The 23,964-nt window shown below is 40.0% G+C and overlaps 1 protein-coding gene across 1 annotated transcript; it reads left to right on the forward strand.

Annotated features, from left to right (window-relative positions):
• Positions 1–6,299: 6,299 nt before the first annotated feature.
• RUVBL1 (RuvB like AAA ATPase 1) lies at positions 6,300–23,726 on the forward strand. The gene is made up of 11 exons (XM_074602924.1): positions 6,300–6,553; positions 7,277–7,363; positions 7,991–8,123; positions 12,112–12,263; positions 13,569–13,658; positions 14,503–14,652; positions 15,987–16,050; positions 17,218–17,416; positions 19,437–19,539; positions 22,687–22,778; positions 23,091–23,726. Exons 1-11 carry the CDS (start codon positions 6,413–6,415, stop codon positions 23,248–23,250), a joined length of 1,371 nt encoding a protein of 456 aa, XP_074459025.1. The 5' UTR covers positions 6,300–6,412; the 3' UTR covers positions 23,251–23,726.
• Positions 23,727–23,964: the final 238 nt, after the last annotated feature.

The following is a 23,964-nucleotide window of genomic DNA, read 5'->3' on the forward strand; positions in this document are numbered from 1 at the left end:
GCGGAAGGGTGCGAAACCACGCGTTAAGTGTCACTGAAAGGTGACCCAGAGAGGCAAAAATTAGTCAAACTCATCGCTATTCGTGTATCGGGCAGCCCAGCCCACAGGGTGACAGCACCCGGCCCAGGACGAACAGCCCCGACTCACCTCGGCACCCTCCCGCAGGACCCCTCTGCCCGACCGCCTCCCCCTCCTCCAGGAGAGGCAATTAAAGCAGTTTACTTTGATGGCCACACACCCAACAGCTGGTGTCCCCTCCCCAGGTGTGTCTGGGGCTCATCAGGTCTAATTGCAGCAGGAGGGAGCCAAGAGCACCGGCTGTAGAGAGCCCTGGGGCAGGGGTTGTTGTAACTGCCCCTGGGGCACCAGCACCTTCCTCTCATCATGCCCACGCTAATTAGGCTGCTGAGTTCAGCCCGCTCGCTGTCACAGCTCACCTTCTTTCTGCCTGCAAGGAGACCCCCACCCTGCCGCCGCTGGAAGGATGGTGCTGAGATTTGATTTCAAAGTCACACAGACATTGCAAATTCACACGAAAAAGCAGGTCAAGATTTGGATCATTTGCTCTCCTTATGCTTAACCACCAATTTCTGTGTTTGCACAATTAATTTTCCTGTAAAAGTATACTTATGTTGTGTAGGATGCTTCCTAAAAGTCTTACCTTTTAGGGATTAAGAATAACCAAGATTAACAAGAGTGATGAAGCTTAGAGAGGCAAAGGGCAGGAGCACATTTCACTGGTTTAAGTCACTTGGCCTTACTGATAACCCAGGAGGCACACAGGGCCAAATGCATTACACCATAAAGCTTAACACATGTGCTCTGCATCCTAATTAGCGACTACTAAATACTCCTAAGAACCATCTCAAATGATAACAGCTGTTCACCAGCCAAGAAGGCAATACTCTATCATGGACCTCCCATAGGTGTCCAACTAGACTAGACTTGCACTACATTCCACAGATATTTTTCTTTGAGAACAGTGCTTTTTTTCTTCCCCTGTGCAGCAATATATTGCTAATAGTACTTAGCATTCACATCTGAATAGCTAATGAATGAGCCAGAAGCATAAGATGACTCGCCTAAGGTTATTGCCAGCATCATAGATTTAGTTTTTAGCTTTGACTCCAGACCCTGGGCCTTTTCCTTACCAAAAAAAAAAAAAAAAAAAAAAAGTTGCTTCATATAACAACACTTTAAAGTTAGGTACAAATTTCCCCTCCTTCCCAAACACACAGAAGTCAAGATGACAGAATCAATGACTCGGTGACAGGGGAGAAAAAATAGCAGTCATTCCTAGCGCTTGGTGCTATTTGAGAGACAAGTATCTCCCTAAAGGAAAGAAATGAACTCGCAAGGAGTACTGCCAAGGCACTGAGCTAGCCTGGTTAATCGGCTTGGGGAGCAGAATAGTTCAGCTTGATGGGAGCTCTGTCATGGGAGCCGAATTAAGCATAATGTCACTTTTCAGACCAAGTTCCCAGGGTTTGAGTAGTTTCCTGTTAAATCATAAGGCTCATGTACACTTCATTGCCCCAAACGTCTCAATCTGTTATATCAATACATACTTGCAAAGTGAAGTTCTATTCCCATAAGAAAAGGCCCTACACAGTTATAATCCACACTGATACCCCTGTATCATATTACCTACCATTTAATTATTTTTTTAGCATTAATTATTAGATGAGTTCAGAAGGAAGAGGTGTAAAAAGGTCCAATTCCTAACCAGAAGAGGGATTAACCAGAAGTCCTCCGAAAAACATCTAAAATAACTGCCATTTTCAACAAGCTTTGACAACGCCTAGAGGTCTAAGAGTTTTTACAGCCCTTGTGGAAACCGGCGATGAGGTAAAGGAGGGGCCTGTTTCGGTGGCCCACAGGGCAAGAGGCTACAGCAAGGGCTCAGGTGTGACACATTTTGCTCAACTGCCAACTTACCAACGGAACAATGAGCTGCATTTTGCTCAGACAATAATTAGAGGGATACTGCATAGAACTCATGGGGTGAAAAAAAAAAGAGAATTCTTTTTGCTAAGGAGATGCAAGGAGGGAAGATAAAAATCCATGGGGAAATGGATTTAATTCCACTGCTCACATAAAAATGGTGGCATTTCTTTTATAACCTTATACTCATGAGTGACCTGCAAGAAGGAGGGGTATGAAGTAGAAATTTGGGTTTGTTCTTAGTTTTCTTCCTTTAGACACAGGAAAGACTTAGAATTCTCTAGATTGGGAAGGCAGTTGTCCTTGTGCAGTGGGAAGGGGAAAAAACCAATTCCCATGAAAATTTGCTACAATGTATACAGTTTTGTTGTTACCACTCAAAATATACCTCTCTCTCTCCAGGATTTTAGAGTCTGTGGATCTGATTTCCCAACATATCACTTGAAGGCACAGCTCTTTGCAAGCTCAGGGTGCACATGGTACCTGTGAAACCAATACATTTAGATCAAGGAGGAGAAATTTGATAGAGACATAAGTACTTTTATTCAGTGTTTTGAGAGGTCCATTCTGTTAGCTTAGTTTACAAAGTTTTAGAATTAATTACAGATTTGGAAATTAACAGATAGCATTCGTTAAGATTCATCACTCCTATTGCTTTACTGAAGAGTAGGAAAAGCCTTTCAGCTTCTTTTGCAGGAAACAAACCAGAACAACCACACACACACACACACACACACACACAGAGGTCCTGATGTTACTAAGACAGAGAGGGGAACATGACAAAATGAAAGAATCCCAATTTCTCCAGACTTTTCTATATCCCCTATGAAGCAAGCAGTTTATAGCATTTAGCTGTTTTCCTTGTTTTCTCCTTAACGTGCCATTCTTCTTCCCAGTTTTTCTCTTTTGTACTGAATTTCTTCCTTAAGAAGTGTTCACTTTAATTGCTAAAGTTTATGGACTCATGGGAGAAAGGGCAGGAAGTCAGACTTTTGGGATAGGGTAAAAATGTAAAGGTCATTCACACACTCACACACACATAGTCTCTCTCACTCCAAAAATAATAGACTATTTGACAGTTTCAGGATTCAGCATGTCCCATTGAAATTTGAAAGCTTATGTGAAACTGGGCCACGTCCTGTAACCTCAAACATTTAGTCTAGGAAAACAGCTCTCAAGTCTCCAGCTCCCACATCGGGTATCGCATGACGTCTGTGCCAAATAGGAGACCTCAAAGAGGGGGGCAAAAGAAACGTTGGTAAAATGAGTTGATTAAACCTGGGGAATAACAGTTTAGACTGTTAGTGACAGGTATTATTTTTTCTGGTTAACTGGCAGTGAAATATTAAATTATACTTAAAGCATCTATAATATGAGATGGGCAGAATGGTCGAACAACCTACTCATATTCCATCCGGCGGCACGGACAAAGGAGAAAGATGACTCATGCTTTGCAACTTAATTATTTTACCCACCCTCTCTAATGTGTTAGCTGTTAAAAAAAAAAATCACAAAAAATAATGTTAAGGTTGAGGTTCAATATATCCTCATACTGATGCATCATAACACATCAGACATCAATCATAAAAGATCATTTAAGCTATTTAAGTTCAATTCTAAACTTTCCAGTAGTTCCACATGTACTCTGCTCTTTCCGGGCAATAAACAATTAATCCTGTGTGGTCTAAAGGCTTAATGTTTATTTTCCCTCACCCAAACCTACTCTTCCCCTCTTTAACTGCAATTTCAGTACAATGCTCAAAGAACATATGGAATGAGTAAAACAATCAATACAATGAGATGTGCCAAACCACTCATAGCTTATGGATGATTGTAAACCCTGTGAAGTGATACTTACTTGAGCAAGTAAGAGAAAGAAGACAGCTTCACATCTAGCAAGCAAACAATTGTTTACTGGCTCTTTTTCATATGGAAATATCCTCTTCTACTGCAAATACAAACTCAAACCATTTTCATAACAATTTCTGCAGGTCAGTACTAAAATTGTACCTTCATCCTGGCAGTAGATTTCATTTCCTGAACAGCAACGGTCACTAGCAGACTGAAGTTTTAGGCTCTGCTCCAATTCTATTTTTGAAACATCACATTGCTGTAGACAAACAATTAACACTTCTCTTTCTTACCCACTTTTATCAGGAAAAATCTCTAATTGAATTAGTATTTCCAAAGTTAAAGAACCTTATGTAGCATATCTGATTTTTACATACATCCAATATTTCTGTCCTTCTAAGCTATAATGAAGATTAAGAGCAGTTCTCTATTCCTGCCATCTACATGCCTATATATCGAATTTCACAAAAAAGAAATAAGCAAATATTATTAAACAGTCTTTGAAACGCCATAATCTCAAAACCAAGCCTAGCTGCAACATCAAACGAGATAACATGGAACGTATGGACAGATTTCAGTCTAAGTTAATAAAAGAATATGTATTTCACCCATTGCTAGTCCTTCTAAAAAGAAGGGCCATACCTAGCCTGGACCTCTTGTTAACAGCATCACTGCTTTAAGAGCTCTCAGACTTGCTAACTGTTCTTCCAGAACTGGCAGAAACTTGAGCTCTGACCAGACTTACCCACAACACTTGCGGCAGTTTAATGCACTAGAGAAATCAAAGTTGTATATTTGCTTTTTTACAAAGAAGTTCAGTACCTATTGGGCATTTGTATTCTGTGACTAATATGACCCTGAGAGGATGTATAGACTCCAATAGTATACATGCTTTTCTAATTATTTAAAGGATAGCTTATATTTGTTAGATTCAAAAATTCTTAGCTAAACAGTTGTATAATAGGATATCCTTACAAAGGTGTTGAACTACATATGTGTGCAATTATATTGTAATTACAATTTTAAACGAGATTATGTAAATATAAACTGACAGAACAATTAACAGAAAATGAAAGCAACAAATAGCAAAGTCTTTGCCGAATGACATTTATAACGAAAATAATTGAAGTTCTTAAACAAAAAGGGAACAAATACCATATATGTTGTTCATGGGCTTCTGCAAATTGAGCCATAACTCCTGTCCTTCCTAAAAGCCACTCTCCTGGCTTGTACCATCACAGGAGTGTGCTTGCAGTTCTCCCTGGCAGCGCATGGGAGAGCCGAGACAGCACCATCCCTTTGCACAGGCAGCAGCTCCGCATCATGTCATGTCGATCCATTGGCCTTGAATCTTGCAGACACGGCCATAATTTTATAACCAAACACAGAAAGCACTATATATTCATGGGAAGAAAGTCCCCTCTTTTGGGGGGGAAGAGAGATACCAGTATCTACAAACAAGGCGACACTGGAGCTGCACATCCCCAAATCTCATCTAAAATTTCACCGTGAGTGATCTCCATCTCAACCATTTAAACACTACATAAAAGGTACAGGAGAACCCCAGTTAGCAGCTGTAACAGCCTGCAAGCTGGAGGAGCCTCACAGACCTGAGGAAATGAGGGTACAGGCTGCAAGGCCATGAAGCTGCCTGCTGAGAAGATGGAAGTATTTTTCTTCATTTCAGTAGGTCAAAGCTCAGGAAGAACGTAAGTTTTGTTGTAGGTACAGCACCTGTTAAAGCCTCAGATTCTTACATAAAGTCTTGGGACACATGGAGCAGAATTATTTTGCAGTTACACAAAAAGCTAGAAGTTAGTGAGTGACACCAAGCAGGTAACAGATCACCCTTGCTCTTTCTTTGATAAAGATCTCAAAAAAACCCTAGGAAAGCCTCCACTTACTTTTGTAAGCTAAAGCCAGCAGAGATTTTCAGAAAGCATTGCTGATGGGTCCTGGCCTGCTGTCAGCCATCCATGGGCAACCCAAGTGCCTGGGAGAGGGGCACCCAGCCCCACACCAAGCCAGGGGACACCCAGGGCTCCCTCTGCCCTGAGAGAGAGGGACACCCAGCCCCACACTGAGCTGGGGGACACCCAGGGCTCCCTCTGCCCTGAGAGAGAGGGACACCCAGCCCCACACTGAGCTGGGGGACACACACAGAGGGAGTCTTCCTCTGCCCTGAGAGAGGGGGGGAGCACTGGCGCCAGCCCCACACTGCATTCAGCGAAGGCAAAATGCGTTCATACAGGTGTAGGGCTAAGAAACCTGCCGCGCAAAAGCAAGCAGCTTTTCCCCTGCAGGAAAGCACAGGCCTGCGCTCGCCCCCACCTCAGCCCCGGGTGTTCCTCCCGCCCGGCCGGCCCGACTCCGCCGCAGACCCCGCGCCGGGCCGGACCCTCCGGAGGCGTCGCACGCGGAAGCGGGTGGACGGACCCTAAAAAAATGCACCCCCTGTCTATGACAGGCGTGCTCCGCCCCCAATAAGAATCGAGAGCGCCGCCACGCCAGCCAATGGCGTTGCGGGGCGGGCGGAGGCGGCCGCGCGCCGGGAGCCTTGGTAACGCGCGGGCCGCGTGTGGTGAGCGCGGGTGGTTGGGGTTGGTTCTGTCCCGCCATGAAGATCGAGGAGGTGAAGAGCACCTCGAAGACGCAGCGCATCGCTGCCCACAGCCATGTCAAAGGGCTGGGGCTGGACGAGAGCGGCACCGCCAAGCCGGCGGGGGCCGGGCTGGTGGGGCAGGAGAACGCGCGGGAGGTGAGCGAAGGAGGGCGGCAGGGCCCGGCCCGGGCTCCCCGGGGGCTCTGCAGGCTCCCCCCCGGCTGAGGTGAAGGCTTAGGGGCCTCGGGCGGCACTGGGGCCAAGCCCGGTCTTTCCTAAGTCTCGTTAGCGAGTGAAAGTCTTTGCCTGGGCTCCTCTGTGCGTTCCGCTGCTGTGCGAGGAGCGATGGGGGTAACGAAGGCTTTTCCTTAACGCCGCTACTTTTTTTGCGTTAGCTGGATGCAAGGGCAGGCGACTGTCACCCGGGTTTTAGGCGTAGAAATTGGCGTATCGAAGGCAACGAAACAAACCTACCAAAAATCCAGAGATTTGGTGCAAGTGGAGCATCTGTCTCTAGTCCGGTGTCTGGCCCTGGCTTTAGCTGATCTGTGGTTCTGAAACTCAAAGATTCATTTCCTGCTTTATTTTTAAACGTTTATATATGCATGCAACTCCAGGAGGCGGCAAGGAGTCTGTGCTCTTAGGCTGAATTTTGTTGCCTGTGATTTTTTGTTTGTTTTTTATCATGTCTGTGTCAGATAAAATGATTGTAGGAAGTAGGTTTTTCTGATCTTGCTTCACTTTTGTGTGCATGAAATTGAAATCCTCTTTATCTTTAGTAGGCTCACAAAACCTAGTATTTCTAAACACTTTGAATAATATTGGAACAAAAAATATTATAGCAATACTTGTGTTAACAGCGTAAATGCTTATTTACAGGCTTGTGGGGTTATAGTGGAACTAATCAAAAGCAAGAAAATGGCTGGCAGAGCTGTGCTGTTGGCAGGACCTCCTGGAACTGGCAAGGTATTATTTTTCTTTTTTGAGGTGAAATAAAGTATTGCCAAATCTGTTTCATTTTAATTTGTTGTCAAAACCATTTTAGGGCAGTGGTTACCTAATGTTTTCTTCTACTAAAATTTTTTTCCTCAATGTGTCAACATGATTTCCTGCTTTATATTTTGATTTTTGCCGTGTCATCAATGTTGGCAGTATCTAGTGGTGTGTTCAGGCATCATTAGTGTGAAACCACCTCTTGTAGGTTACCAAACACATAATATGGTCTCTGAAGAGGAGTCTTAGAAGTTAAAAGCCTAAATAGTTTTTGCTGTGTTTGTATTTTTCCCAAGCTACTTAAGACTTTTTGCATTTGTATCAGATGTCAAATTCAATGCCCAGTGTTTTTTCTTTAAGGTGTTTTATAAGTCTGATAAAAGTCACTTTATATGTGTCTAGCTTGTTTTGGGGGGAGGAGGGTTGTTATGTGTGAGAAATATGCATCAGATGGAATAGTGTTAATATTAAATTGATAGTTAATATATGGAAGGTTATATGATGAGGAAAGTTAGCTTTGTACAGAAAGAATCCTTTGTTAATTCTCATAAAAATTAATGTGTCGTTCTTGTTTTTTTTTTTTATTTTTATTCTTTTAAGACTGCTTTGGCTTTAGCTATTGCTCAGGAACTGGGAAGTAAAGTTCCCTTTTGTCCTATGGTTGGAAGTGAGGTCTATTCCACTGAGATCAAGAAAACAGAAGTTCTAATGGAAAACTTCCGGCGTGCAATTGGTAGGTTTCAGAAAACCAGCAGAATTAAGTATTTGCATGATACATATTTTGCTTTTTCCCAGTCATCTAAAAAGGAAAGACTTTTCAGTGGTCATGGTGGTCTTCAGATCATGGTATGTTCTTTTTTTCAGCGCTGATCTTAATTTAGTGAATCTCTTCCGCACTTAGTGAAGTCAGTCAATAAGGTTTTCTGTTTATAAACCATAATTTAACTGTATTATGGTTTATTCTACTTCCCCAGAATCTCCTCCCATCCTCCAGGTTCATCTCCTGGTTTTGCTTGTGACTGAATAAAACTGAAAGAAAAATTATTTTTAGTTTCTTACATTAGCAGAAATACCTGTAGACAGAAAAATGCTCCTCCTTTTTTATTTTAGTGATTTCACCCTACTAAGCAAACAGTCTTAATCAGGGACTCCCAGATGGCAGTGTTAGCCTGACTTAGTATTTCATCGAGCACAAAGAAAGTTCCATGCCAACAAAATAAATACTTTAACTTAATATCTTCCTCAATTCTAGAGTGCTTTTACAAGCTTGATGTAAATTGGTTAAATTTGCAATGCGACCTCGATGAGTATCTAAAATCCCTTATATGATAGGTGCTGACAGCTGATAAATGCCGTTAGAAGTGGCCCTTGTTTGTTTGAGGATTGGCTAAAGATAGCCTAACTGATTTTAGTACTGAACATATTAACAGTTAATTTTCCTGGTTTCTATACCATGTTTTCCTTTGGAATTCATCTAAGCATTCGGTGGCAGTAAGGTGAAGAAGTCTCTCAGTTCCGCGATGAAACAAAAGTATTCCATTGACTTTTACAAGAAAGCAACTCTCAGTAGTCTCTGGTCTTCTGGTTACCATGAATCTGGCAGGGCCTGGGGGAGGGAAGCCAGAGACTGAGTAGTCTGCAATATTTCCTTGATGTGATGAAGTTCCCTGTCAGAGATTTGGAAACCTGAACCAACAGATGAAACTTACGCCATCCATGTTGTCATTCCTAGAGACAGCAGTATTTTAACTCTCTAAGGTTTAACAGCCAGCTACATTGTTAGTTCCCTGCATTCCCTGAATGTCAGTAGAGAGACACTTCTAAACAAATATTGGTGTTAATGAAAGATGTAACTTCTTTTATTCCTTTCTGTTGAATTACATGTCACATTTTCATAACACAACCTTTATTGAATATTTTTATCAGCATAAAAAAGAAAACAAACCTCTGAAATATTTTAAAGGACTAGTAACTACCGTTTTTCATAATGAAACACTTTCTAATCATGTTTAAATCTCAGTTACGTTTTCGCTTCCCTGCCTGGTAAGTAAATAATTTACAAGGGTGCATTTTGAAAAAAAAAATATTTTGTATGCACAGTGCAATGTCAGCTGTGACTGGGTGCAAGAGAAGCTTGAGCTCGCATGTCAACCAGTACCTTTCACTTAGGGTTGTGGTTGGTTCTTTTTTTTGGGGGGGGGGCTGTTGGGGAGGAGTCTTGTATAATTCCTTATTAGCAGGTTCTGTACACATTATCTATTGCTCATATTGTGCATTTTACTTTGAGATGGTTTAGCCATCTCAATTTATAAAAATGATGAGGGATGTTAACATCAATTTTTTTACCTTTTTTTGTTTCTTGGAAACAAGAGAGTCTGACTGGTTTGGACCCATCACTGTATAAGGAAACTAGGATAACTCAGAGTTTACAGAATTTTTATTGTTTGGAGTCTTTAAATAACAGACTTGCCGCAGTCTCGTGGCCAAGTACTGCTTGGGGTATAGTAGAGTTTGTAATACCTAAGAAACATAAAGGGACAGAGTGGGAAATGAGAAGATGGAATTGTTGTATGGGTTAAAAAAGCTGAGAGAGATTAATCCTGTGTAGGGCTTATTAGAAGCTGTGAAGGATGATGACAGTAGCTAATGTTAGAGCTCAGTTGCAGTAAAAAATAACTACTGGAATAGCCACTTAAATAGCATATCTGTTCCCCGTGTCTCCAAATTGTAACTGCCAGTAAATCAAACAAGCATTATTTAACTCCATGTAGTGCTATTGAACCAAAACACGAAATAGCCCACAGTTGCCTTCTTAGACTTGTGCCTCTGATTTGTAAGTAGGAAATGTCTATGTTTAACTTAGAGCTCTTTTGAGAATGAAGTTTGTAGTTGATACATGCAGATTCATTTGAAAACAAAGGATAATCAGCAGCAAGTTCAAAGCATTGGTTACATTTGCTCATATCATGTTTGTCTGTAAATGTTTTTTATAGACACATCTGTATGAGCACATTAGGTTAGATTAGAGGCAAGCTTTTGAAGGGCAAATCTCTAGGTTGCCCTCACTGGCTCGGCTTTGGTTTGCATTGTGGAGCAGACTCTGAGCATGCGAACTGGATTCTTTCAGATGAAATGAAACTGGAAAACGTGCTTTAGCAGCATACAAAATATGCCCCAAACACAAATGGGCTTCCAGTTTTTCAGAGCAGAATAGAGCTTGTGCTGTAAGATTAGTAGCAAAACAAAAAGGAAAAACAAACCTGTGAATGCCCACTTCTCAGCACCAGCACTTTCCCATATTGCTTCGCGTTCCTTGCATGCGTAGCCTATGTGATGCAGCCTTGTCTAAGTCAGTTTTAAAACTCAAAGTTTCATTAATTATTTTTTTTTGTCTGATGTTTTGGCATACCTGACAAACATTTTAAAAAAATTACTGAAATTAACTTTATATAGAACTTTTTATGTAGTGCTAAATAAGAGAAAGCAAACATTTCTTACCAAGAAATTTATGTTAGCCACAATTACCCGTTTCTCAGATTTCAAATCTTAATTTGGGTCCAGTAGAGGGAGACAGACTCATATTTGTCAGTTCTTGATATTTCCCTATCAGCAACTCAAGATTACTGGTGAAGTGTCTGATCTATTTCAAAGCAAAATGAAAAGTTATGGAACAAGGAAAGTTTTATAAAGTCCTAATAGCCTCAGACTGGGCAGGATGACTTCCTTATATCTTGTTACAGCCTATTCATTATTTTTGGTATGGCATGTGTGTCTCGTAAAATACTTTATGGAGTCTCTTCAGATGTGGGTTCTTTGAACTTTTATGTCATTAGAACATCTGCATAATTGTAGTGGTGATGGTGATGATAGTGGTTTTTCTGTGGAACAGTATAACCGTAAAACTCTTCAGTTCTATATTATTCATCAATTTAAAATAACTTAGTTAATTACAATAGTCCTGACTGGAATAGAAGATACCCAGTACTATGATGATTGCTCAACTGCCTGAAAACTAACAAAGTAAGGATGTAATTGTCAGCTATTTTGAAATAGTTTTAAATTTACATTATTGCAGATTCTGCTAAATTTTATCTAGCTCGCCTTTTGCTATTGACTTGAAAAGTATTTTAAATTATACATTAACCGTTTCTTAATTTTATGAGGTTCTAGCACAATACCTGTTAATCAATTTATATTATTTTAAACTTGGTTGCTAAAATTTGAAGATTTTTACGAAGTTACTTTTTTCTCGTGTCTTTTTCCTTACTTTGCGGGGCTTTTCTGGTTACACAAAGATTGTGTAAAACTTGCAGTCATATTAGTGTCACTGATCTTTAGTTTTAGAAGATGAACTGCTTCTCTGACAAAGGGGAACAAATCAAGCAAATCCCCTCTTTGGGGGAGAGAAAAGAGAGAGGATGCCGACATTTGCTTCAAGAATAATAACAGACAGAAAGAAGATAGTTTCTTAAGAGTTCAATAAACTGCTTTGTAGGTCACAACTTGGGCTGAACTTTGGCTCTGATGACACAGGATGAATATTCTCACTTAATATTGAAGGAGACAACAATAATTGATCTTTCTACTTTTGAAAGTAAAAAAAAAATACTATTAAATGTCATGTAGCCTAATAATATGGTACATTCTGTTGGCAGTAATACAGCAGACTGTATCCAGCCATCGATTGGTGTACTGAAACTATTCTAAACAACTTCTTGCAGGGTTGAGGATTAAGGAGACCAAGGAAGTTTATGAAGGAGAAGTCACAGAACTAACTCCATGTGAGACTGAAAATCCTATGGGGGGTTATGGCAAAACCATCAGCCACGTAATTATAGGACTCAAAACTGCAAAGGGAACCAAACAGTTGAAGGTATGTATGGTAGAGTCTCAAAAACTTCCTTAAGTATTTCAGGTCTGCATCTTCTATTTTTATCACTTCTTATTTCCATTGCAAGCTCTTGATCCCCATCTCTGTACAGTGGGGATGCCAAGAGGCTGTTTTCTTTTGCTATACAACTTTATCCTGTTCCTGAGCGTGTATGTTTATCTGCTTTGTGTAGAATATTTAGATGCTAGTCTTGTCTCTAATTGCAACTGGGGATAAACCCATCACTCAGTTAGCAGCCTCTGTAATTCTCTGTTTGGCAGCACACACTTGTATGTTTAAAAAGAGTTAAAGGAGAATGTAAGCAGGAAGAGATCCTGATGCAGTTTTGCAGCATTATGAGTACCACAGAAAAATGTGCTGAATTGGGATTCTGAACTATGATCTGTCTCAGTCCGTGATATGCTCGCACTGACCCTGGCTATAAATTCATGTTCATGATAACAAACATACGAGAAAGGTCTTGTTTGTTTTTGTTTTCCTGATTTCTCAACTGAATTTTTGAGGATGGTTTTGGGAAATCTTGCCTACTTCAGTATAAATTATTCTTTCTGTCACATCCCTTCTTTCTACACGGGGATGTATGCTCTAGTGAATATTTGATTTGAACTGGGAATTGAACTGGTATGTTGCCAGCTCAGACCCACTTTCCCTTTGTTTTCTTGTACAAGTCTCTGTCTGTGTTCAATTTCTCTGTCAGTTAGAGAGAACTGAAAGCTGTCACTCTTGCTAAGTATCATCTTGCATGCGTTCACTCTGAAAACAAGAAAATGCAGAGCAGGAATGAATAAACATGTACTAAAACAAAAGCATCTAACGTATTCCGCATTCAGTCTCCCTCACACAGCTCCACAGAGGGTACAGATTCAAGAAATCAAGTAGCATAATCCAGTGTTATAGCCAGATTTTTTATAAAAGTTTTGTTAGAAAGCAAGAGGAGAGCTACATCCTAGGTATAAATATATCGTTACATTACGCAAAGGCATACTTTGTGATAGTAACTGGTGTCATTATCATAATGTTTCTGGCACTTACAGATAGTAGGCTTACTTCCTTCACGTAGCAGATTGTTTTTTGGTAAGAAAGTAAGTTTTGTGCATCTTCTTCCAGTTTTATTCTCTATCACTACTCCAAGTACTGCAGCTTTGTAAAAGCCTAGAATTATTGTTGAGGGGAGTTGGAGTTTAATTTTGTCTAGTGAGAGTGAGCTTTAGACTAAATTTCTCTTCCTTTATTTACCATAACAATATGGAACTGTTTTGACCAACTGTGATGTTCGCTTGTCCCCAGCTGGACCCAAGCATATTTGAAAGCTTGCAGAAGGAGCGAGTGGAAACCGGTGATGTTATTTATATTGAAGCAAACAGCGGAGCCGTCAAGGTAAAAGAAAACTTATGCACTTTTCTGCAGGTGTATATGTTCTTGCAGACCTTTCTCTGCCTTTTTCAGAAGGCTCCCTGATTTATTAACCTTAACTGACATGAAATGGTTACACGGAAGTTTTAAAAAGAGCCCAGTGTTGCCCTTATCTGCAGAGAGAATGCTCTCTTGCACAGAAGGAAGGTGGTCATCTGGTTCACAATTAAGGTCATCTGGCAAGGAAGCTATCACTGATGCTGTCTGGATGAGTTTTCTTTTCTGTAAGATCAAGACATCTTTAAGGGAAGGAGGGAAAAACCAAGCAACTTTAGTCATTTTCAGGCTGACATATGCAGTGTATTTAATCTTTCTTTTATCGCTCTGGTATTTTCTCCACAAGATATATACATGTAGAAGGGAATGCTGCATTAGTTAGCATTCTTTTCATATCTGATTTAGAAAGTAGCGTACAGCAATACTTGCTGTTTAATGGATGAGCATAATATTTTGTGTCATATAATAAATCACCCACCTACAAAGGAGTGTTGAACAGTTCTCCCAATCTCTAGTTAATCTGCTGGATTTGTCCTTTAGCAAGAATTGCATACGGTTAAAAAAAGGGGAGGGGGGAGTGGAATATTCTTACCACTGAAAATATCAGGTGTTTTTCAACAGAGTTTTTGAGCTTTGATCAGTAGATAGCGTATGCCTGTTGCTAAGCAGGGAGCGGGGATGTCTGAATTGTCAGAAGCAGCTTGTCAGGACTGGGATTGTGAACCAAGCCCTTTATCAAGTTCACATCACTCAAGGTTTTGGCACTGAAACTAATTCTATACCTGGGTTGCTCTTCTTTGCTTTCTCTCAGAGGCAAGGCAGGTGTGATATCTATGCTACGGAATTTGACCTTGAAGCTGAAGAGTATGTTCCCTTGCCAAAGGGTGATGTGCACAAGAAAAAGGAAATTATTCAGGATGTCACCCTGCATGACTTGGATGTGGCCAATGCTCGACCTCAGGTATCTGACTCCACAGATGAAGTCTTTACAGAAAAATTATTTGACATGGATGTCGTGGTTACTAGAATAATCAAGGAGATGTAGAAAGCTAAGCTGTCCTAAATCACCCTCAAAGATTCGATTATAGGAAAAGCATTAGGTGTTACACCGTGAAGGCCAGTCTACCTCTCCCCTCTGGAGGGAGGTCATGCTGCAGTTGGCTACCTTGGCGGCCCTGCCATACAGGTTAAAGATTGCTGGTTTAGGATTCATGCAGCTGGTTATGGAATATTTATCAGAGCACATTTCCTAGCACTACAGAGAACAGCCTTATAGCCATAGTGGAGCTTCTACATGGATATTTGGGATCCATTGCCTTCACAGTTAGTGCATAAACTAGATGTAGTTTTCCCCTTCCCCTCCACCACTGTACCCCTCCATCCCCTGCAAAAAATGAGCAGTGTGGGCTGCTCCTTTTCCTACATACGTAAGGTAGCAGCAGCCAAATCTGCATAATTTTATTTATGGAAAGTTCTGAAGACAGATTAATTTATTCTACTTTGTGTTTATGGTATTGTGGCCGTGAAGTGGAAAATGCAAGCACTGTGATAAAAGGTCACTAAGTATTTTTGATGGCGGTAGATTCTATTGATGTCCCTACTTCCTTCAGAAATGTTTCCTAACCTCTTGTTAAATTTCCTTGTGACTTTCAGTAGAGCTCTGAACATACTGCAGCAAAGAAATGAAAACATGAGAATCACTTCTTGCTGTATCTCAACGTAAACCCAGTATTGAGGGAATCCCATCTACATCATAAATATAAGCCACTAACAATACAGTATCTTTATTTAAAGGCTGGCATCCCTACAGTATGATATGCAAGCCCTTAACCTATTCCATTTCAAAATAAATATCCTTTTTCCAACAAAATCATTTACATGATAAAAATCAAGGTGTTCAAAACTCTTAAAACTTCAGCATAATTGTTCCTGTGTTTACAGGTTGAACACCTACCATGCACGCGGGCAATCCAAGTTTCTGTGTTCCCTGACAATTTTAGTCCTTATGAGCTTCTCTGTGACAATTTTTTTAAAAGAGGATATCTCATTTCGGTTTTTTATGTTCTTCAAATGAAGGAGGCTAAAGTAAGGGTGAGGAGGTAGCTAAATGATTATGTTTAGAGTACTGCTGCAGTGAAGTGACCTAACCTTTGACAGATTATCAACAACTGCTGATGTAAAGTATCGAGTTAACAGCAAGGAACAATTTCTTTAACCAATTCCTGATTTATAAAGTTCTTGTGGTATGTGCTCACTATGAGACCTCGTAGCTGATCTGTAACTTTCTTCTCCTAGGGTGGGCAAGACATCCTTTCTATGATGGGGCAATTGATGAAACCTAAGAAAACTGAAATTACTGGTATGAGTCCTGCATGGTATTTTTAGACAAATATAATCTATATGTTTGCCAGTTAGAAGAGTATTAAAAACAGAGTTATTCATGCACCACATCTAAATGAATGTCTATATAATATGTATTCATATTCAGGTTTCAGAATAGAGCTGCTAGAATTGCAATGGCTGGAAACAGTACAACGTGTTATTAGTTCACACATAGAGTGATAAAATACTGTACTCTGCACCTGTTTTCCTGGGGAGAAAGAGGTTAGAGTGCTAGTGCAATCCCCCTTTCTCAGAACATTCCGGCCAGAGAGCGTGAGGTTCACGCTTTGACAACCAGCCAAACTGAACAACAACAACAAATCTGAAAAATGTTGTTAGGATGCATGTTTAAGTGAAGCAACCGTACTGAATTTCTGTGGAGCAGAAAAATAACTTCTAAATACTCTAACCTTGGTTTGGTTTAGACACCGCTATAGCAGCTGTCTGTTGACTTGATGCTCTAAGTGCACTGCTGCTCTTCCTACCTACAGATCATTGGAGGGAAAAAAAACCTCTATGGAAAGATCTATTCTTTTTGCTTTGAAATAAATGATGGTTCAGTAAGTGACTACCTAAATTTAGATCAAAGTCTGTTTCAATACCTAACTTGAATGGCAGTCCTTTGAAGTATTTTGTCTGTCCCAGAGGTCACTTTGCTTATTCTAATGTCAGATTTATCGATGTAACATCTTGCATAGCTTTGAGATCCATATGTTCACAGAAATTTATATAGCCTTGTTTTTTCTGTTGTTGTTAAACACAACTTCTTTGCTGAAATACAGGAGCAATATTTTGATCTTTCAGTGATGTCTTTTAGGCCATGCTTGGAAACTGTTAAGTTTCATGTTTTAAACTGAGGCTTGACTGCCTTACCCACCCGCCAAAATCCCCAGACCCACAAAAATCATAGTTTTTCATAAGCCATGTGAACGGACAGACTACACCAGTTAAGTGCTACAAGTTCAGACAGATGTCTCCCCAACAGAGTAGAAAATGCCACAGAATTTTAGCGTCATAGAGATTTTTCCCTGTGATGGTAAGATACCAAACCGTGAAAAAAATCAAGATTTTTACTTGCTTTAAGTTTTTCATACAGACCTATAGTTCACTAGAACAACACCTAACGGTTTCTTTTTGTTCTCAGACAAACTTCGAGGAGAGATAAATAAGGTAGTGAATAAATACATCGATCAAGGCATCGCAGAGCTAGTCCCAGGTGTACTCTTTGTAGATGAAGTTCACATGCTGGATATTGAATGTTTCACATACCTGCACCGAGCACTGGAATCTTCCATTTCCCCCATTGTCATCTTTGCTTCCAATCGAGGAAACTGTGTTATCAGGTATGATGTCTAAAGTTGAATTTTCCAGTTTGCATTGGTCCATAAACCTTGGAATTAGTTGTAGCAGCAGAGTTATAATCTCTGGAGGCTTTTGCCTCTGATACTGACATCTGTGATAATCCCTGGGTTTTTTACAAGCTGCATCAGTGCTCAAGAACTGCTTCTGAGCTTCATGATGGGACAGGCATTTAATGCCAGGCTGACTGAGTTAAAGCAGAATGGAGTTCCTCCTTTTGTTTCCACTGACACATTCCACTTTCTCTAAAAGCTTCTACATTGTTTTATTTCCTGGGTGACCTGTAACAATTACCTTTCTGACTGGATACCTCAGCACATCTGTTGCTTGCACATTAGGAACATCAAAAGCAGCAGGGCTATAAACCTCCGCTGCTTCTGGATCATTTTGCTGTTTGCTATCCTCATTGCATCAGACTTAAGCTTCCTGTTCTTACTGTTAAAGCATGTCACAGTTCAGCCTCTCCCTACGCTTCATTATTTCCTATGTTGGTCTGGCTTTTTGTGATTCTTCAGTCTTGCCAATTAACTTGTTTTTCATCTCCACTTCAGTTCGTGCCTCCACTTCAATATTTTGCACCCACACAATGCATTCTTTGCATGTTCAGTAAAAGTGCTCTCCTCTTTCAGATTCTTCCTTAAATTCTACTGCTAATTTGTGGTCTAGGTCTAATTATGTCTAAACAAGCTGTCATTAGCAATGATTGCTACTCTTTAAATTGATTTAATTCAGCTGTGTAACCAGCTATTCTTTTCCCTCTTAGTGGCTCATCTGGTATTAATCTTTCTCTGCTTGCATTGCTTAGAAGTTAAGGTGATAAGCCCTTGAAAAATGTTTAAGGTGGACATTGCAGCACTCTTTGTAAAGGCGTAAAAAGGCTGTCTTGTAGTAGTAGAGCAAATAGAGATCTGTCAGCATGGATTGACTGCAGATCTTGTTATGAAAACGCTATGATTTAAGAAAGGAAGATTTCCATAGAATAGTTGTATCTTATTTTGCTAAATTAGGTCCTTAAAAGCAAGCTTTTAACTGTATCCTACTATCTCAAGTAGTTAGCAATGCTCTAATTTGCCAACTGACGCCTCTTAAAAGGGTTAGGGGAAAATTAATTGTATAGTATAGTTGATTCTGTAACCTCATAAGAGAAGGAATCACTTCAGATGAGAGAACACCATCTACTCAAGAGTACAGCAGATGATTGCAGGGCATTTTGATTCATTTCCCAAGAAAGACCATGGCCAAAGCTGCAGTGCCTGAATACTAGCACTGAACTTAGAAACGTAGTTCTCTACCAGTACTTCACTGTTTTTACTTGCAATCTCTGTAGATAATCTCATGAAATCTGGATATCTTTCACTCTTGACTTCACAGCAAATTGTGGTGGTCTTGGAAAACCAAGGGCAGATGTATCTGCAGCCTTTGCTGTTGAGTGTTGTACATCAAACAAATAAAATGGTTGGGGGCCTAGATCCTGCTCAGTCTTTCATGCACAGACTTCCACTTCTCAATTTGCTGGATTGCAAGCAGGGAAATGTAAACCCCTGCAATATTCACTAGAAGGACTGGGAGAAGGATTGGACAGAGTAATGGCTTATTCGTCAAGAGGGGATGTTCTCCAAATGGATGATAGTGTATGTAATTTCTGCCGATACTGCTAAACAACTTAGTAAGAATGATTTGTTCCTTGTTGGGAGATACTTTGGAACTTTAGATAAGACTGTATTGTAAGGTACAATGGAGGTAAACATGAAGAAAAGGACCACCTCTAAGTATTTTTGAGTGGCATGTTTAAGAGCTCCAGAAATAGTATTTGTTTCCCTTGGGCTGTCCAGTATGAGCTTCAGACTGGAATGTTTCCTGTCTCTGTCTGGGGAGTGTCTCTCTATGGGAATACACAAGAATTGTAAACTAGTAGATGTGTAGTCACTTACAGCCGATACTAGTCAAATCAACGTACTGAACTCAGAAGAGTATCTGATCTCGTCCTGTTTGGCTCTCCTTCAGAGGCACAGAGGATGTAGTGTCTCCTCATGGAATACCACTGGACCTGCTGGATAGAGTGATGATTATCCGAACCATGCTGTATACACCCCAAGAAATGAAGCAGGTATGCACAGCGTTTAAGAGAAATTCTAAAAAGTCCCCGGAGTTCTAGTCTGTTGGGATGACTGCTATGTTTCTGTATATTCTGTTACTATAGAGCTGTTGGACGCTTTGTGGTCACCAGGGTTTGTGCCAGAAAGCTTACCGCTTCCTAATTGCATGCTGCTTTAGTAACCATTTACAGTAAGCTGGTTATTACGCATGCAATTTCTCTGATTTCCACCCACTGATGAGTTGTATTGGTAAGCAAATCTAGAGCTGAAAGTGACATCTCACTTGCATGAAATAACATGAATTGCTAGCTGACCTTATCTCTTGCACAGATGTGCTTTCCATACAGTTTGCAGGTTCCAGCAGGTAGTGCTTTTTCAGTTGGTATCAGATGAAGTGTTATGTTTGGGGATCTTTGGTCCCAGACCCCAGGCTCTTTCTCCATGTAAGAGGTGAGAAGGACTGAGAAACGTAACTGCACGCGCAGCATTTTTGCCTCTATGCCCTGTACTATAGCTTTAACTTCCTAGGTAGGGAAGATTTTCATGCTCCTAGTCAAGTTTGGAAATGTAAGCACAGTGAGTGTTGCAGAGATATGCTTCTGAATGCCTGAAACTTTTCCTGTGGGGCCATCACAATGTATTGTGTATCGATTATAATGCTTGGGTGCCATTATGATGCATCGTGTCAAAGATCCCCCTCATTAGCGTCTCAATGCTGTGAAGTGACACAATGCAGAAGACATTAGGGTTTATCATGTCAATTCTTTGTATTATTTAAGAGATAGTGTCAATGGAGGAGAGCGTTGTCACAAGATAATAGTCTCCTGCTGCTGGATAAGTGCCAAGGTGAAGCCGAGGCATTTATCGAATATAAACATAGAGGCAAAGCTTCATTTCACTTGGTTTGAAGAGCTTTTCACATACGGCCGTTGTGAGCCATTCTTAAGATGATTTTTTCGTACCTAAAAGGACACTTTAAAGCTTTATGGCATAGATTACAGTAGAAGCAGCCGAGGAATTCAGTAATACGATTATGTTTTGTCTGCATACAAAACCAGTTTTAAAGCTTGACTTTTACTCAGTCTGGAGGTGTTAAAGACTGTTGTCTGGACTTCCCTATACTGTATATGAATTTTTTGTACTTAGTGTAGTAGGAGCATGTACTCTGAATTACTTTTTGTTAAGGTTGCTATATATAATACCTGCCTAGTGTGCGGTATTATCATGCAGATAATACACTGTTAAAGAGCTCATTTCTGAACTGTTGTTTTTCAGAAGAGCTGGGTAAGTGCTGTGATTTCCATTCTCCCCAGGAGTGAGGGAAAGGAAGTGTTTACAGTAGCATTTCCTAAAGCTAAAAATAGAGTCCAGACATTATGTTCCATAAATCATGTTCCCATAGTCAGATAATCTCATCTTCCCTTAAATTAAGGCTTTTGAATGACGACTTCTCTTAGGAGAAGAGGAGGAGCTATTACACTTAACTTTGGCTTCTAACTAAATACAATTGAGGTGGTTTAAAAATAAGACATCCATAAATTTATTTCTCTATCTTTGCTCCCCTTTTTCTTTTATGGTAGGAAGAAGTTTTCACTGATGATGTTTCTGTGTGAGACTCTTTGCCTTGGCCTTTCACAATTTATTTGTTTATCAGCACAAGAATTGTCCATTTATCTGCTGAAGTTTGCTCATAACCAGTTCAAAATATTTCTCTTTGTGTTGATAAAGTAGAAATCCTATTGTGTAGCCCTGCTGTGAAAGCAAGACCCACAGTTACCTTAAGGCAGCCAAAACAGGGAGAAAATTCACTTTTATGCATATTCTAGTCAGCTATTGTAATCAAACCTTTTTGTGTATGTACCTGCTGTTAGATAGTAGAGGTTATAACTGGGACTTTTTGTTCCTAATGTATTTTACCTGATAAACACTTCCTTTCCTATTTCATAGCGATTCATTTGTATATGTTAATGGCTTGGGCCCCGATCCTTCAGTAAGGTTCTACCAAGTTGCTAGATAAAAAGTTATTTAAAAAAAGTTGTTAAAGATGTAGCATTCAAGATACCTTGTTTCTAGAAGGGGAAGAGTAAAGTAGCAGTATCTGAATGAATGGAAAGTGATGTTTGAGTGATCTAAAAGATAAAAAAAAAAAAATCTTCAATTTGAAATTGCAATTTGCAGCATCATTGCCAATATTCCGTATTAATATCTTAGCACAACTTCCTGCCATTTCAGGCCCCTCTCTTCTACACTGTTCCCTACTCTGACTCCCCTAGCGCATTTTTATGGCTTTAATTTAAACGAGAGCTTCTTGATATCTTGTTTACAAAGCTGCCAAAGTGAAAAATACCTGTATTATATGAGGCTTGCAGTTCCAGAGTTATCTCAGCACTACAACACAACATCATTATCCAGTCTGCCCCTTATCACTCAGCTGGTAATACGGACTACCGAGAGACTTGTGCCACTTTTGTTACAGCTTTATATGCTCAGGCTTATTGGTGATATCTTGCTCTCCAACTTTGTAAAGATCTTCAAACTGGTACAAGCCTGAGACTGTTCTCGAAAGATTAGATTCTTCTTAGTGATTTTTTTTCTTCTTGCAAGAATAGGTGAATCATAGAAAGTAACTTTTTGATTTATTTTACTATCTTCTTGTCAATTGAATAAAAAGTGTGTTGTGAGCTGCTAAGGAAAGGGTGTAGCTTTCTGTAGGGCTTTTTGGAGGACTGTGCTGTATAGCGGCAACGATACACTGCAAAATTTAGTAACTAATTAGCTGTCCACAAGACTCAGCCTGTCGGTTACTTCCTGCATGCTTTTTCTGTTTTCTCGCCTAAGTTCTCATATCCTGCTCCTTATTAGTAGATATACTTTGCTAACCGTGCAGAATTGTCATGAAGGGTTAGTAGTCAGACATGTTACTTCACCTGCCTTTTGCAATAATCGGGTTTTTAACATCATATTTGTCCATTGAGAGACTTAGAATTTTACAAATTCTAGTTTAGCTACCCGGGTGGTACACTGGGATGGCTCTCCACACCGTATCATTTTATAGCATCTCTCGTCTCTAAGCTGACAGAGTTTCCAGCAACTAGGCTAAGTAGTACAGTATGCCGATTGTTTGGGCTGGTACCTCACTTACGCATTCATCCCAACAGATCATAAAACTTCGTGCTCAGACAGAAGGAATTAATATTAGTGAAGAAGCTCTAAACCACCTAGGGGAGATTGGTACCAAGACAACCTTAAGGTAAGTTGAGCACAGTTGGCTTCTCTCTTAAGCACGACTGGGTCTAAAAACTGTAGGGTAAGTTGCACTTGGAAGTGAGACAGCCCTCTCCCATACAATAGTGTAGTCTATTAAGAAGAATGCTAACTTTAGGAAAGAGTTGTAATCCTCCTCTTTCCTGCTGTAAGGTATGTATGTGCTGGAGGGTCTTGCAGGCTTTTTGTATTCCTGATAGAGCTGTGTGTTTCCGAACGAATCTCCCGCCCCTGCATATATTCAGTTCCCTGGGATGCACTGAATTGTAATTATTCATCCATCTCTGTTTGATCACAGGTACGCGGTGCAGTTACTGACCCCAGCTAACCTGCTTGCCAAGATTAATGGGAAAGACAGCATCGAGAAAGAGCATATTGAAGAAATAAACGAACTTTTCTATGATGCCAAATCCTCAGCAAAAATCTTGGCTGATCAACAGGAGAAGTACATGAAATGAAGAGCTGCTTATGTTAGATGCTTTGAAGTGGCTTTAACCCTTACCCAGGGCTGGCTTAATTATTGAACGAGAAATGTTAATGGTTTGTCTCTTTTGGGACTGAAAAATATTTATGAAATATTTTTCATAATTTCAATACTGAAAAGTTATGAAAAAAATTAAATGTTGGACTGTTTTGTCAGGCCAGAATTAACTAGCAAGTGTTCCTGTTTCATTATTAACAATAAGATGCTCCATGATGTCTGTGTAACATCTTAGTCTCCCTTTTATGAGTGTATATGAAATGAATAGCTCTTACCCCATCAGTTTTGTCTTTAGATTCCATTACAGAAGAGCTCTGACTGAAGTTGACACTTAAGAGCAGTCTATTTTCTTTATGAATGCTGTTTTAGAATAGTTTCCTTTTACAGATGAGAACTTTTTTTTTGGAATCAAAGTTTGTTTGAAGTGCTTTATAATAAAATATTTCAAGAATACTGGAAGCGTGCATGCGCTTGCTCTGGCTGGTGATGCGCCTCAAGAAACAGTCAAAATAAGCTGGAATTAACAAAGCCAAATATGAATGAAACGGATCTGCAGCACAAGAATAGATCTACAGAAAAGGAAAGAAATAGCAATGGGACCTCTTTTAAAGGGTTTGCTTTTTTGTAGGCCTTGTTTTTTATTTTCTGAAGACTTCTTTGCAGAATGCAGAAATATATAGTAGTAATTATC

This window comes from Larus michahellis, chromosome 10, assembly GCF_964199755.1.
Source record: "Larus michahellis chromosome 10, bLarMic1.1, whole genome shotgun sequence".
NCBI lineage: Eukaryota > Metazoa > Chordata > Aves > Charadriiformes > Laridae > Larus > Larus michahellis.

Excerpts from the sequence above, each read along its gene's own strand:
- RUVBL1 (XM_074602924.1), top strand. The coding sequence starts at position 6,413 with ATGAAGATCGAGGAGGTGAAGAGCACCTCGAAGACGCAGCGCATCGCT. Across the intron at positions 13,659-14,502 it reads CAAACAGCGGAGCCGTCAAG|AGGCAAGGCAGGTGTGATAT; the intron begins GTAAAAGAAAAC and ends GCTTTCTCTCAG. Across the intron at positions 17,417-19,436 it reads CGAGGAAACTGTGTTATCAG|AGGCACAGAGGATGTAGTGT; the intron begins GTATGATGTCTA and ends GCTCTCCTTCAG.